The following is a 17,242-nucleotide window of genomic DNA, read 5'->3' as shown; positions in this document are numbered from 1 at the left end:
TCTTTATATATGCAATTGGGTGTTCCTCAAATTAAGCTTCACTTAGACTAATTTACAAGTGTCAAGTGAGCTTTTAAAATCTCTCTCTCTCTCTCTGTGCTGTATGTAGAGAGTTTCAAAAGCATTTTTTTTCATCTGGACATCTAGTTTAAAAATTCCACAGTGCACGTCCATTGTTTCCTGGAACCCTTGATTACACAAAATGCTGCACTTCACTGTTACCAGGAAAAGACTTTGCAATGATTTATCAAAACTAAGAGCACTCACAGGAAAAGATTAGGTACACTGAACTTCAGAAATAATGCACAGCTTCAGGACTCATATCTTTTCTGTTCATTAGGGCATAGTAAAAGTAGGAATGAACTTGAACTTAGTTTGGAAGCAAAATAGGAAATATTTATAAAATGGAAGTGTTGCATTAGTCTTGTTGGTATACGGGTCAAATAAAAAATGAGTGATAAGCAGCTAACAAGACTGTGAACAAAATAATGTAGTGTGTTATCTTCCCATACAAACATTTAGCACAGCTGGGAATTTCTAGCTGTGAAATGTTTTGCTAATGAGTGTTATACTTGTCCACTATACTTGATGGTGAGATTTTCAAAAGAGCTTAAGGGAGTTAGGTACTCTGCTCTCATTAACTTTCAGTGGTTGCTGAACACTTCATTAGGTAAATAAAGAATCCTGTTTTGTTTGATTAACAGTGTTTTACTATGCAGATCAGAATGGCTGTTAACCCTTTAGCTCTGTGATTTTTTCAAGGATGGAGGACAACATTTTTGAAAACAGCTAAGTGATTTAGGGGCCTAAACCCCATTTTCAAAAGTGATTAGGACCAGATTTTCAATAGTATTTAGGCACCCAAAGATGACAGTAGTACAGCCTAGTGGGATTCTCAAAAGCTCCTAGGCAGGTTAGACACATAACTCTCATTGACATTCAACTCTCTCTTCCACTGACTTCCACTTTTGAAACTGGGCCTCTGGAGTGCTTTTGAAAATGTTTACCCAGATTCTATTTCAAATGAAAAAGGAACAGTTGATAAAGATTTTAAAATGGTTTCTTCTGGAAGAGAGAAAACTAAAATTCAGCAAGGAAATCCAAATGCAAGTGTTTTCCTGCTGAGTTTACAGGCACTCAAAGTGCTTTTATAAAAATCCGTCTATGCCTCTGGCTAGATAAGATATACACAAAATAAAAGTTGCTCATATGGGAGAAGTTCACTTGTTGGGAATGAGCCAGCACAGGCCCACCCTCCCTCTCCACTCAGCTTGAACACTCACTAAACCCAGTGAATGGGCCAAGCATTCATCCCCTCTTTGCATGTACGGTTTAAGCATTTAGAGCCAGATCCGCAAAGGGACAGAGGCATTGCTTCTTTATGCCAGGGAAAAGGGTTGGAGCAGCATAAAGAGGCCCTAAATTCAGTAACAGACTGAAGAACAATTCTCCTGGCACTAACACTGCAGAAGATGGCTGTAAGTACCTGAGTATCGTTTCACAAGCCTTACATATAGGGATATGCCAAGGGTTGGAAGGGCATGTTGGGGTGGGGCCACAGCATGCAGAGCTAAGGAGATGCTGGGCAGTGCTATTCCCAGAGGGCAGTCCAGGGAATCTGCCATAACTTAAACAGGCCCCAGGGCTGTTTCACCAGAGTCCTCTCCAGCGCCTGGAGCAGCCTAGGGTCAGGAGGGCACAAAGTTGGCTTAGGCTATGTCTACATTGGATTCTGAGGTATGACTGCAGCACAAGTAGACCCACACTAGCTCAACCTGCACTAGCAAAGCTAAAAATAGCAATGTAGACACAAGGGCATGGGCTTTAGCACAGACTAGCAGCACGAGTATGTGCCAAAGGGATATGTACCCATGTATTTATATAGCCACTCTGAAGCATGTGCTGCCATGTCTTCACTGTTATTTTTAGCCATGCTAAAATGGGGTAATGCTAGAGCAAGTATGTCTATCTGAGCTGCAATCAGACCTCAAATTGCAGTGTAGACACAGCCTTAAACGCATCCCATCTCTCAAGCTCAGTGCTGTACCACAATAATGTGGTGAAATCTAAAAAAAGCTGAGAACCAAAGTGCAGAAACCTTGTATAGTGAATCTGGAATGTCCATGTGAATTATGTACATGAAAGTATCCCAAGCCCCTGAACCAATTATATATAATCAGACAAAAATAATACTCCAAACCAATATTTGAGATAAAAGAAATCAGACTTTTTGAATTTTCATTTAAGTATTATGGAACACTTACTTAACACTCTTAAAATAATTCTTCACAGAAGGTTAAACTTCATATTAATCTTTGTTTTAAAATGCTGATATCTTTACAACACATTTTAGTAAATATTCATTATTTTAAAAATAATTATTTTTATTTTAAAAGTCAGTGGAGTCTTACTAACCAGTGTAACATAAAGGGCATACTTTTTGGCTGCCAATTGATCAGTGAACATAGATCAATCTTATTTTCATATAATGGCCGGTGAAAGTAGCTGGTCAGCTCAGGAGGAAATTTGGTTAAAAAAAAAACTTTAAATAACTTACTAATTTGACTCTGTGACCAGGAGTGGCACTGATTTCCCATGTGCATTCCTTCCTACTTGGGTATTTGTCTGGCCAGTTAGGACTTGTGATGACTCCAGTCGGACTATGGATCTTCTGTTCACACTCAGCTGTGCCAATAATGATAGTATCAATTAGTTTGGAAATCTATGTTAAGATGTAGTCTGAAAAGCAGACTTTTTTATTTATTTGATTCATTGAAAGGAAAGGATTTTCAGGAAGCTAGCTAATTACCTCCTCAGTATCCTGTATCATGTTCATCACCTTTGGCAAATACATCATGGAGATTAATCTAGCACTGCTTGTTTACTGATTGACCATTACATTTACAGTGTTGTTTACAATGGATCACATAAACCTTCTATAAACAAACTATATACATGAATGATATGCCTAAACCATTTATCTAAATGAAGTCAATATTTTGCTATTCCCTCTACTAAGCCTTCTTCACAAATAAAATTAAGTAAAAAAACCCAGAATGGAATTCCTGCCTGAAAATTTCATAATTTTGCTTTTCTGCCCTCCCATTAAAGCAGGCATTAAAGGTATTGAACCTTGATTCTGGTTGGTAAACCACGATTAATAGAAAGAGAGAGATACTGTTGTTGGCAAAAGACTGAGAATGAATTGTGAATATCTACAGAGAAATGTCTGACTATACAAGGTCTTCTTTGTCCTAATGGAATTAGTATAAGTTCCTCTCATTAAATAAAAACTAACATTTAAATCTAAAAAGAGCAAGGATAAAATGATAAAACTACTCCACCTTTTTAAGTACTTTCCCTTCAAGAATCTCAAAAGACTTTATAAAAAGAAAAGGAGTACTTGTGGCACCTTAGAGACTAACAAATTTGTTAGTCTCTAAGGTGCCACAAGTACTCCTTTTCTTTTTGCGAATACAGACTAACACGGCTGCTACTCTGAAAAAAGACTTTATAAACATCAGAGAATTAAACCTCACAACACTCTCTGAAGGAAGGTAAGGGCTTGTCTAAATGGTGCCACAGTACAGACTAGAGGGATGTGATTTGTAGAGTGCTCTAACTGTCCCATGTAGACCCTGGTGGTTTGCATTAAAAGGTATCTCCCTTTTCTACATGATGATAACTTTCTACACAGAATGAAGAAAACTTTCTAAAGGACAGCCGGGTTACCTCTACTATCCGCTGTTCAAATGCCCTAACCCTTACCTTCCTTGCAGTCATGTTTATTTTCATGTAGCACAAATCCATTGCGGCACTGACAGACATAGCTTCCTATAGTGTTGATGCATTCATGCTGGCAACCACCGTTGTCCTTAGAACACTCATCCTTGTCTAAGGGATACACAACATAGTTCTGTGAGCATCACATCTATAGCTTGTAGAATGTAGACAACATTTTTATATTAATGTTTAAGTCCAGAAAAAGGTAAACTAAGGCACAGACCTTATTCTTCTCAGTATAGCAATTTAATTGTACCTTAGTTCTACCCATTCATTGTTCAGCCTGCAACCTTGCACCATGGCACTATTCTTTTAGTAAATTCCCATGGAAAGTGAGGTCTATTTCTCAAGAGAGAGAAAAAAGTTTCAAGAAAATAAAGGATATAGAACAAATGGCTAATACTACTTTTTCAGCTAGTTTTATTGATATAGATTTCATAAAGTATCTCTTCAGTGGCTACAGTTCCATGCACAACAAGGAGTTTTACTATCTGGACAAACACATAAGGTATTCCCACCTCACACCAGTTCTACAACGTATGCAGATTGGATGTTCCGGCCAAACAAGGTTTCAAGCTTTGCACATGTTGATATTAAAAATAATTTACTCAGCATAAACATTATCAATTAGTTGTTTTGTTCCAGCGGAGCAAAAAATGTGCTTTGATTTTAATGAATCTGGACATTACAAAACATCTCAAAAAGGAAAATACATTGTTAAAAACCACAGAAAATAAACAGATGTTAATTATTTCAGGGAGATCTGCCATATAGCATGCAGTCCTGTTTATTAACAAGTAATCCTCTCTAAAAGAGCTTTTAGTGTGTTAGAAATCAACCAGACTGTAGGGGAGAAAATATGAGCTACATTACACAGCCACCAAATTCACTGCAGGGAAAAAAGCCAAACTAGATTAACAGGCAGTCATTACAGCAGAAGGCATCAGCTGCCACCATTCTGTGTCATTTGGCTGTTGTCATTTTAGGTGGGGCTGGTCCATTAAATCAAAACTGGCAGAGTGTTCCTGACATACATTTATAAAGCCATATCACACCGACCTCTGTCGTTTCAACACGCAAAAAAATTATGGTCATATCAGAAGTCAGATTGTTTCAGAACTGGGATGCAGAGCATGCATCTCATTTACCCTCAGATTTCCTAAGATATATGAAAGGGGTGTTATTTCTTAACAAAATTAATATGCAGTATTTCAGACTGTGTTTGGTTCAGTAGGAATTTCTACAAAAACACAAGTGTCATATATAATTTAAGCTTCTTGTTACTGTTTTACTCATATTGTATTACTTCTCCCTACCTTTGTTGATGCACATATATAGTAATACAGCAAAAATGAATCTTTATTGTCTAAGTACTTACACATACCTGAGCTTTACCTGCCAAAATGTATGTGAAGCTTGACTTGTTGACTTGCAGGCTCTTCAGTAAATTCTATTTGTACTTACAATACATTGCTGTACAGCAACATCATGATGATATATATTGATAGCAAAATCCTGCAAGTCAAAACCAAGTTTCCACTGCATTTTCATTGGTACTATAAATCTCAAATCTGTTTGCATTGTGAATACGTGGGAGCTTCCTGCAGATGTGAACAGATTTGAATTTGGAGGAACAGTTTAAAAGTAAACACACTTCACAGAAGCGGTTTATATTTGTGATCATTTAGGAAAGCATAAAAACTCAGAAGGATACTTCTTGCAGGCTTTCTAATAGGAACACAAAGTCAACATCATGCATTATTTAATTTCAAGCAAAAGTTTTAATCTCTCATCTTTTCAAAAGCAAGCACTAGCACATACTCCCTACTGCAAACTTAGAAGGGTGACAAGCCAATGAGAAATTAGAATGCAACTGACAATAACAAAACTCATTAGCATTTCCTCTCCTATATAACCTAGCAAAAAGAATGGAAGGTAAACTCAAATGCTTTCATCAAAGGTAACAAACAGGGACATTCTAGTAAAGTTCTGTAATAAATAAAATAAAGGACCTTTCCAGTTCCCCATCTACCAAATTATCTGAAACAGAAAAGTCTACTCTCACATTAAATAAATAGGTATTATTCTGAAGAATAATCTCAAAAGAGACGTGTGCATAAATAAATGGGCCTACGATGGATCCCTTCAAAAATCAGCTTTGTATAAAACAATAATCAAAAGGTAGAAGAGATAAGCCTAGTGATACTAGCATGGAAATAATTAATTGCACACTTAAAGAAGGATGCAGTTGTTGAACAAACCTTACAGATGTTGAATAAATCAGTATGGATTTTTCCATCATATCTGTAGCTCAGTTTCAAAATTAGTCTGTATTAGTTACAGAAACAAATATTTTGCTTAGTAAAAACAAAATCATTTGTTGTGCTGACAGACTGAAATCAGTCTCCCAATTTTGAATGGATGCTTTCTTCCTTTTTGTTTGTTTCAATACTCAGCATAGGGAAAGATCCATTCTCAACAAAATGTTAGATTTTAACAATTTAGAGGACATGTGGTCGTACCTCTGAGACCCCCAGAGGCCACCAGTCTGTGAATAATACCTACTCGGCCTGAGGGGGGAACCTGTATCAAGTCCTTGCATGATTCAAAAACAAAAATTTTCTCTTTGCAGGCAGTTTTCTTGTCTGTGGAAAAAAATGTACCAGGATAGTGCCAGAGGTGAGTGTGTGCTCCAACATGAATCTGCTCAAGGTTAGAAACATTTAAGCTTTTCTTTTTAACTGCTCACTGAATCATAACCCACCAAAAAAAAGACCCCTATAATATTCATTCTTATCATGCATCAGACACAGTGACTGTTTTAAATGAGCATGCAAAACATCATATTTATTTAAAACCACAAAAATAACTCTAGAGCACATGATAAATGGAAGCAGTTTAACAACAGGTTGCTACCAGTGATTAATCAAACTATTGTTTAAGAGCCTTATTCAAAGAAATGATTATAGCAGCTCCCATGACCATCACCTTTCCTACACAGAAAATCAAACATTGTTTTTTTCTGAAGCAAGGCCATGTTGAATAATTCAGTAGCCTACTTTTCCTTGTGTGCCCACAGCAGCTTGCAATAGGTTGCCCAATTATTGACATGAAGGGCACAAAACTTGTAATAGGACGTTTTATGCTTAAAAACTTAATATTTAATTTAAAAAAAATATTTCCAAAAAATATCAGTTATCTGTAGCCCCAAGATGGTTTTAAATTATCCCTTCCCCCTCCTCAAGACACTAGATTACATCTATACAACATCTGTTCTGCTACTTATAGAAAATCACCTTGAAACATCCCTCAAGTCACAGCACATGAATACACTCACACACAAGCATTCCAAGCTAAATTTGTGCGCCCTGGAACACTAGGAAAATTTGGATGCTGATTGGCTAGTGAAGAGATAAGAATTTATTATTAGAAAAAATAGATGTATGAATGGAATTCAGTTATTGACTCAGTCTCTCTGATCCCCTAAAATGTATGTTTTTCTATGACCATGTTAAACTTGGTGCATAAACCTTTGTTTTCAGAACTCTCCACTCACATTTTGTTATGCATCTACAAATACTTATTAACCATGGCAATTATGCAAGATTATCCTTTTATCTTGTGTTTCTGAGATTCCCAGATTCCAAAGCCAGAAGGGACCATTGTAATCATATAGTCTGATCTCCTACATGGCACAGGACAAAGAACTTCCCCAAATAATTCCTAGAGAATATCTTTCAGAAAAACATTCAATCTTGATTTAAAAATTGTCAGTGATGGAGATTCCATTAAATGGTTAATTATTCTCACTGTTAAAAATTTACACTTTATTTCCAGTCTGAATTTGAGTAGCTTCAACTTCCAGCCATTGGCTCATTCTATACCCTTCTGGGCTAGATTGAAGAGCCAATTATTAAATATTTGTTCCCCATTTAGATACTTACAAACAGTAATCAAGTCACCCTTAACATTCTCTTTTTTATTAAGCTAAATAGATTGAGCTCTTTGATTCTGTCAATATAAGGTATGTTTTCTAATCCTTTAATCATTCATGTAGCTCTTCTCTGAACCCTCTCCAATTTATCAGCATTCTTCTTGTATTGTGGGCACCAGAAATGGATACACTATTCCAGCAGCAGTCACAACAGTGCCAAATATAGGGGTAAAATAAACTCTCTGCCCCTACTAGCAAAAAGAAAAGGAGTACTTGTGACACCTTAGAGACTAACAAATTTATTTGAGCATAAGCTTTCGTGAGCTACAGCTCACTTCATCGGATGCATCTGATGAAGTGAGCTGTAGCTCACGAAAGCTTATGCTCAAATAAATTTGTTAGTCTCTAAGGTGCCACAAGTACTCCTTTTCTTTTTGTGAATACAGACTAACAGGGCTGCTACTCTGAAACCTGCCCCTACTAGAGTTCCTGTTTATGCATCCTAGGATTGCATTACCTCTTTTGGCCACAGCGTGACACTGGAAGTTCATGTTCAGCTGATTATCCACCATGACCTCCAAATCTTTTTCGGAGTCACTGCTTCCCAGGATAGAGTGCCCCATCCTGTAAGTATGGCCTACATTCTTTGTTCCTAGATGCCTACACTTACATTTAGCCATAATCAAAGACTTGTTTGCTTGAGCCCAATTTACCAAGCAATCTGGATTGCTCTGAATCAGTGACCTGTCCTCTTATTTATTTACCATGTCCCCAATTTTTATGTCATCTGCAAACTTTATCAGTGATGGTTTTATATTTTCTTCCAAGTCATTGATACAAATGTTAAATAGCATATGGCGAACAACCAATCACTGCAGGACCACTGGAAACATACCCACTCAATGATAATTGCCCATTTACAATTATATTTTGTGACCTATCAGCCAGTTTTTAATCCATTTAATCTGTGCCATATTAATTTGATATTGTTTTAATTTTTAAAATCAAAATGTCACATGGTACCAAGTCAAACGCCTTAGAGAAATCTAAATATATTATTACTTTTATCGGCCAAACTGATAATCTTATAAACAAAAGATACCAAGTCAGGTTGACAGGACTGATTTTCCATAAACCCATGTTGATTTCATTAATTACATTACCTTCCCTTAATTCTTCATTAATTGAGTCCCAAATTAGCCACTCCATTATCTTACCCACAATTGATGTCAGGCTGGCATGCCTATAATTACCTATCATCCCATTTACCCTTTTTTAAAACTGGCAGTTGAGATCTGACTATAAGATGCTGAAAGGCTTGTACTGGCACAAATCACTATGCCTGGGTTTTTGGATCAGTATCGGCTTAGCAAGAATTGTTTGTGGGATGGGATTGTCATAATTTTGTCCACCAAATTTGACTACATGAAATGTCTTATACAGAAACAGACAATTTAATGCTTGGCAATTCATAGGAACAGCCTACTGGATCAGACTAATAGGCCATGTAGTCCTGTATTCTGTCTCCACCATTGTCCAGGATCAGCTGCTAAAGAGGAAGGTACATCAAAACCCCATAGTAGTCAGCTGTGGGATAAGCTGCCCCCAAGGAAATTTTCCTGCTAAGGTCAAATAGTTAGAAATGGGTTTATACCTTAAATAATGAGCATTTATATCCCTTCCAAAACTTTTTAAAAAATATATTTACTAGTCTAACTCTGGATAACTCCACATAAATGTCTAATTTTTTTAACTCTGCTCAGCTTTCAGTTATCAGTTAATATGCCATGGCAATGAGTTCCATCATCTAATTACTCATTGTGCAAACAAGTTTTTGTTTTAATTTGCTTTGAATTTTCCATCTTTCAGATTCATTGAATGTCCCCTTGTTCTTGCATTTTAAAAAGGGAATAGAAGCTCCTGATCTACTTTCCCCAAACAATTCATTATTTTGTGCACCTTCATCATGATCCTTCTCATTCATCTCCTCTTTAAGGTAACCTGTCCCAATCTTTTCAGTCCTAGAAGATGTTGTGCAGTGTTGCTTTTCCACTTTGCTCATTCCTGGAGGGGAAGAGCTCAAAGAAGGTGGCTGTGGATACTTACACATCTTCACCTAAGCATTCCATTAGATCCCATATATTTGTGAAGTGCTTGGTGAGAACAAACGGAATGGTGGTATCACTGGAATGCTTATGATAGAAAAGAAGGCATAATGCTGTGTATCTGCCCATTATGTAGTATTGTTCAGCTAAGACTGTTGAAACTATTCCAGGCACAAATGAGGTGGTGTTCCTGGGTAAGACTAAGTGTTCCGCGGAACTTATTGGCAGTATGTGCATGCCTGTTATTCTGACAGAATGATTAATACCTGTCAGACATATACAAAAGTGTGTGTGTGTGGGTGTGTGCACATGCGGAGGGTCACACTCAAATATTTCTGATGGAGCTCAGTGTTTCCAGCTTGTATGGAAAGTTTCCTCAGACATAAACCTACCCCAGTCATACTAGACTTTGTCAACTCTAAGGTAGACTACTGTAATGTGCTTCTAATTGGACTTCCTTCAAATTTGTTCCATTGACAGGAAATGTTACAGAATACAGTTGCTTGTTTGTTCCTTCAATTAGCACCTGGGAGTCTCTTACACCCAACTTCTAGCAAAAGGACACAATTAAAGTTGTAATATTAGAATATAAAAACCTTCATAATTTAGGTTGTCTCTTGCCCTGTACACAACATTTACAATCCATTGGGGTGGGGTCCACTCTCAGAATTTAAGCTCAGCCAGTAATGAGATAGAAGGTAGGCAAAATTTTCATGGCTGAGGACTCCTGGTTATAAGAACATAAGAACGGCCATACTGGGTCAGACCAAAGGTCCATCAAGCCCAGTATCCTGTCCTCTGACAGTGGCCAATGGCAGGTGCCCCAAAGGGAATGAACAGACAGGTTATCATCAACTGATCCATGCCTTGTCACCCAATCCCAGCTTCTGGCAAACAGAGGCTAGGGACACCATTCCTGCCTATCCTGGCTAATAGCCATTGATGGACCTATCTTCCATGAATCTATCTAGCTCCCTTTTGAACCTCGTTATAGTATTGGCCTTCACAACACCCTCTGGCAAGGAGTTCCAGAGATTAACAGTGTGTTCCGTGAAAAAATACTTTCTTGCGTTTGTTTTAAACCTGCTATCTATTAATTTCATTTGGTGGCCCCTAGTTCTTGTATTATGAGAAGGAGTAAATAACACTTTCTTATTTACTTTCTCTATACCACTCATGATTTTATAGACCTCTATCATATCCCCTCTTAGTTGCCTCTTTTCCAAGCTGAAAAGTCCTAATCTTATTAATCTCTCCTCATATGGAAGCCATGCCCCTAATCATTTTTGTTGCCCTTTTCTGAACTTCTTCCAATTCCAATTTATCTTTTTTGAGATGGGGCGACCACATCTACATGCAGTATTCAAGGTGTGGCTGTACCATGGATTTATATAGAGGCAATATGATATTTTCTGTCTGATTATCTATTCTTTTCTTGATGATTCCCAACATTCAGTTTGCTTTTTTAACTGCAGCTGCACCGTCTTTGGCTAGCTGTTCTTCAAATTCTTTTTTGGTCTTTCTAATTATATTTTTACACTTAATTTGCCAGAGTTTATGCTCTTTTCCATTTTCCTCATTAGGATTTATCTTCCACTTTTTAAAGGATGCCTTTTTACCTCTCACTGCTTCTTTTACTTTGTTGTTTAACCACAGTGGCTGTTTTTTGGTTCTCTTAGTATGTTTTTGAAATTGGGGTATACATTTAAGTAGAGCCTCTATATGGTGTCTTTAAAAAGTTTCCACGTAGCTTGCAGGGATTTTACTTTCGGTACTGTATCTTGGTTGTGGAATTCCCTCGCAAAGGAGTCCCAAAATAATCCCTTGGATGTCTGTAAGAATGTTATATAGGATGGTACCCTTTTTCTTTTTTAAATGTCTTGGCTCTCGCCCCCAATTTGTTAATCTATTATACTCTTGCTTAGCATTGTATGTACCTTTTGCTGGTGGGTGGATTGCCATATAGATATTGGGTTTGCCCTTTTTTAGATTTTTGTGATGATGACTGGCTGTATAATTAGAATGGTGAAGTTTTTAAGAGGTTATATTGATTCTATTATGATTTTAGTGCAATGCTTAAAGGCCTTCCAATACAACTTTTAAACTGAAAAATAATAATAAATACACACCTAAATTCTCTAATCTATACATTGTTTAATTGTAAACTTTGCTAAAGATAGTCTTGTATTTTTCATAAGGCATAATTAAATGAGGAATTAATGAAGAACATAGGGTCAGGCCAAATGATGATCTAATGTCAACTTTCAGAAGTCAAAATATATGTGCTGAAGATTTCAATACATATACTGCCCTCAATGCCTGGATCAGGAGCACATGTTGTCTATAATGATTTTAAGGGACTGTGGAAGACTTTGTTACGGCCTAGCTAGGGAATTTCTGCTTTCTCGAGCCGAAGGACACAGCTGCTTTGTTATTGTGTGATATAGATAGTTATTGAAGGACATAGCTGCTTTGCATGGCTCTTCACCAAGTAGCGGAAAGCCCCCCTCTTTGGGAAATACCTAATCCTATATTCATGAGCTGCTTTTGTGTAGTGCTTATTAATGCTGACTGTCTGCCCCTCCACTGGACTCTGTCCCAGGCAGGGCTCCGGTGTGCTGGGTTCCCCGCTTTCGTGACTGCAACGCTTGGAGTTCCCATTGCGGGTGGGTCAGTAACCTTCAGTAAAGCCAATAACTCACAGCTGTGTGTAAGCCTCATTTTTCTCAGAGTACTCCTGCTGGACCTGTGGTGCTTTGAGCACCGTGGCCCAGAACAATGACGAATTTCTAAATCTTACTCCTTTTTTTTAGCAGTAATGAGAGAACAGGGTGACTAACTGCTAGTGTGCTGATAAAGAAAAAAACAAGCTTCTTTTATCTACTTTCAAACTCATTTGAGCATCTTGGATTCAAAAGTTTGACTTAGACTAAGAGATTAGGAGGTGGGTGTTCTGTGATAAAAGGAATAAAAGCAAGTCACATAGAAGAAAACAACTAAATGAAAAAGGATGGTGAAAATGGAACAGAATGGGAAACAGGATGAAAAGTAAATACAGACAGACTGTGAAAAATGAGCAGAGAGCAGAATGGAAAAGAATTCCAATGAAGAATAAACGCACACTATAGAGCGAATATGGAATACCCATGTGGGCCATCCAGTTCTTTTGAAGGGTCAGAGAAAGAGAGAGTTTTCTATCCCCACTATGCAAAACAGGTTTCCCTTTAACCAGAAAAACATTTTGGTTCAGGTTCATCCCTAGTATGAATTCCCTGACTTTAGTGAATTTAATCCAGAGATAAATTTAGCCCTTTAAAAAAATTGTGATTTTAAATTACCAGGAAAATTGGTTTGTGAACTAAGTTAGTTTTCAAAACAGAGACCAAAGAAAAATAATAAATAAATAAATTGTCACAGAAGTTGACAAATCCATCCTTTGAACCCCATGAACAACAACACTGGTCCCTCCCCAACACACACAGTAGTTCTGAGTTCTTTTTAGTACAAACTATGACTACGAATAGGGTTAACATTCTTTAAACAATTCATCAACACTTAAAATGCAGAAAGAGATTACTTGTTAAACCAACTCTGTATTCAATATGTTCATCATCCACAACTTTTGGGCTACAGCTAATAAGCAGATTACAGTGAATACCAGGGCTATTTTTGCTATATAGCACCACTATAAAGGTATCAAAATAATAGGGGTTAACTCAGAAATATGTATACTGTATACTAACAGTGATCTGAAAATGTAGAACTAGATCATGCTAGCCACTAGCCCTTATTTACAGGATAATACACACTGCCTTTAATGGGTAACCCTTAAGCATGTAAATAAGGACCATTCACTCAAGGGTTCGCCGGATGGGACCCATACGTTTCATGTGCATAGATATTTAGGTACAAATACATAGTTAACCTTTAAAGCTTTATGACAATAATCTAAAATGGCATTTTACAAGGAAAAGTAACCTTCTGTGACCTTAAAAATGTCATTTACATAAACCAGAAACTGATCTCAATGTCTCTGCCTGCAGAAATGTGATTATCAGCAAATACAATTTGTTTAAAGGTTTCAGGAGGGAAAACGTGTTAATATCTTTGTCTGATGTATGGGAAATATCATTTACTTTGCTCTTTCCTAACTGCTAGAATAAACCATCTGAGAAGCCATAAAAGAAAACATCAGACTTTCTTTCGGGGCTGCTAAACTTTAAACTTCTTGTCTACATACATTACAGCTTCTGACAGATATTTTTTCCACTTTGTAAAAGATCTAAGCAACATCACGTACATAATATGCTGGACCATGCTGTTTAACTTTGCTACAAAATGTATCATGCATGCGTCAGTTACTGAAACTATCCAGAGCAGAAACTGCATTTACTTAGGCTTTTACAATATAACATTTAGCCAAAAGCACAATAATTAAGAAAGCTAGTAAAACATTTGTTACATACTAAACTTAAGTATATTTCTAGTTCTCAAGAACTTTAAATTCTTATCAGAAAATGAGAGGGTAAAATTCAACTCCTAGGTATAGTAACTGATATTTTTAATTACACAAGATTGCACAAGAAGAATTCTAGTACTATTAACAGAATGTATCCTTTCACATGGAAACATGGTTATAACAGGTCCTAAGTGGGTGATTACTAGGGTTGTGATCCTCAAAACATTCATGTACATGCTTTACTCATATGAATAGTCCCATTAAAGTCAACTATGCACATCCTCAGCTGGTGTAAAATGTCATAGCTCCATAGAAGTCAATGGAACTATGACAATTTATATCAATTCTGATTTGCCACATGGAAGCTACCAATGTACTTAAAGATAAACGTGTTCCTAGATGTATGCAGAATCAGGGCCTGTTCTTCCACAAACTTTTAAAACATTCAAAATCAGGCAAGAAAGAGTCTACAGTATTTAACATATACCTAGCAAGACACAAGTCATAAATAATGCAATTTAATAAGAAAAAGAGATAGCGAAAGCAAAACACAAATGTACCTATATTTTGTAACATATTATTTACATTACATTATGACTGGGAATGTAAACAAAGAGAGAAAGAAAGAAACTGGAGTAACAGAAGTCTGTTACGGTAAATTTTGGGCACACTGTGAGGTTTCCCTTATCTTTTACCTACCAGCCTGTGTATATCTGTAGAATATGGATTGTTAGGGAAAAACCCCCTCCTATTTCACAGATTTCCCACAATATACATATATTTCAATTCAAGATAACTATTGTTATATTTTATTAACTTATTAAATTGAACCAAAAATTAAAACTGTAATCAAAAGGAGAGAGGCCTTTCACATTCATCACCTGTGCAATGAAGAACACAACCTGTGAAAAAGATTCACTGCATCTAGACATTCTATACTCAGAAGTATCCATAGTACAGGAGTGATTTTTAATACCTGAAAAGAAGTGAGCCTTGAAGCCTTTCTTTGAGACTGTGTTGTCAGATCTGAACTCAATTCTCATATTGTTATATTGTGATGTGATAACTTCAGGCACTTCTGTACCACAAAATTTACCATGCAGTTTGGAATCAGAAGAAAGGCCACTACGAAGCTCCACGTAATCATATTTGCAAACCTAGGAAAGTGAAAGATTTTTGTATTAGCCAAAAATAGATAAAAATTCCATATAAATGCCTCTACACTTAAAATGTAATATCTTCTGTTGATTTATGTTACAAAGTTAATATTTTATTGACTTTTCAATATTTAATATTTTTGCATCTTTTCTGATACTCCTTTATAAATGTTTGTTGATTTTGTTTTAATATAATTTTAAACCCAACAACATATTTAAGTTCTTAAATGATATGTTTTAAGACAAAGTTCAAGCATGAATATGTAGTATCTACATTTTCTACATTTTAAAGTGTTTAATAGCTCAGCCATTTAAATTAAAAAGGAAAAACTCTGAAGACATTAGACAATATTCACTTTGAAGACTAAAGCCATCTCTGAATCATAACCATATATATAAACATAAACCATATAACATAAATCATAAATTTATGGGTTATGTATGTTTTGGGGCTTGTTTTTAACACCCTATAACCTAAAATATATTACCTTGAATACAGAAATTCTGCAAGCCAAGTCTTTCCCATTCTAAATTTAAGACCACATTATTTTCTTATGAAAGTATAAATCTGCACTGTTAATAGTGTCACTTCCTTCTCAACAGTGGCACTGATATAAATTAGAGGACTAATTTGTGTCATTTTCATTAGGAGGTTTAAAAAAATCACCCCTTATGCAAGGCCTACAACCCAGGATAATACTTTCAGTGCATAATCCCATGTCTATATAAAACCTTCCACCCCAAAAACTTCTAAGCTTCTTAGGCTCAACTATCAACCATTTAATCAAAAATGTTCCAGTTGTATGCAATTAATAGTTTAAGAGAAAACAGTGGCTGGGGGATTCATACAAGGCTTAGCTTGTGCATGAAATGAAAGCACGAGTTTTATAAATCACAATCTTTATTTTTTTAAACTACACAAAAAGATTATTTTGGCTTTTGTTGCTATCTTTTTATGGACTATAAAAATGATTTCCAATGTTTTGCCATAATGGAGGGAAAGGTTTAAAGTGCTTATAACTACTGGAATCACTTTCACATGTTACCGCTGTGGAATGCAGCTAATTCATAATAACTCCACTTAAATAATATTAAGAGTCTTGTTTAATATAACAGGCACAAGGAAATACTGAGTTACAACTGGACATCTACTTTAACTCACCTGTGTTAAATTCTGATCTTGATATCTGGGATTTTCACATGCTAAGCCTATCAGCATGCCTTAAGGTGAATTTTAATGCTTTTGTGGGTTGAAATTAGACATGTAATATTATTTGAATGTAGGCTTAGTGATATAATTTCCATGATATGGCAGTATATAAAACTTTAATAGAAGTACAAGTATATTAAAATTGTATTGATTAGCAAAGATGTATACAAATATATCCAGCTAATTTAAAATTATTTATTCAGCAAAAACAATTTCATAATTAACTAAGTCTCATAATAAATAAGTATTTAAATCATTTCTAACATGTGGACTTTTAGTACCTATTTTATGTCTGTATTTTTAGACACTATATAAAATGTATTAGTGGCCTGATATACTATAACAGTTTCTTCTGGATAACAAAAGTATTGAAATTCACAACTTCTGTTAATACTATCTAACATCTATTTTTATCAACACAAGAGAGGAGAATGGGCTTATGATCAAAACACAGAGCTGAGAGTTAGATCAACAATTTTTCCCCACAATCTGCCAGTCATATATCCTGTGTGACCTTGGACAACTGACTCAGTTTCCCCATCTGCAAAATGGAGACAAAAATTAGAGCTGGCTAGAAAACAAAAAAGTTTTTGA

General features: G+C 36.0%; 1 protein-coding gene across 1 annotated transcript in view; it reads right to left on the bottom strand.

The window, feature by feature from the left end:
• TLL1 (tolloid like 1) overlaps positions 1-17,242 on the bottom strand; it is a 205,610-nt gene that overhangs the window by 20,226 nt on the left and 168,142 nt on the right. The window contains exons 17-19 of the mRNA XM_038399352.2: positions 15,258-15,438; positions 3,769-3,894; positions 2,558-2,685 (exon numbers count right to left, since the gene is read on the bottom strand). Coding sequence (XP_038255280.1) covers positions 2,558-2,685; positions 3,769-3,894; positions 15,258-15,438 — 435 coding nt within the window. The remainder of the gene's footprint in view (positions 1-2,557; positions 2,686-3,768; positions 3,895-15,257; positions 15,439-17,242) is intronic.

The sequence above is a fragment of the Dermochelys coriacea genome, chromosome 4, assembly GCF_009764565.3.
Source record: "Dermochelys coriacea isolate rDerCor1 chromosome 4, rDerCor1.pri.v4, whole genome shotgun sequence".
Classification (NCBI taxonomy): domain Eukaryota; kingdom Metazoa; phylum Chordata; order Testudines; family Dermochelyidae; genus Dermochelys; species Dermochelys coriacea.
This window is presented reverse-complemented; position numbering and strand designations above follow the sequence as displayed.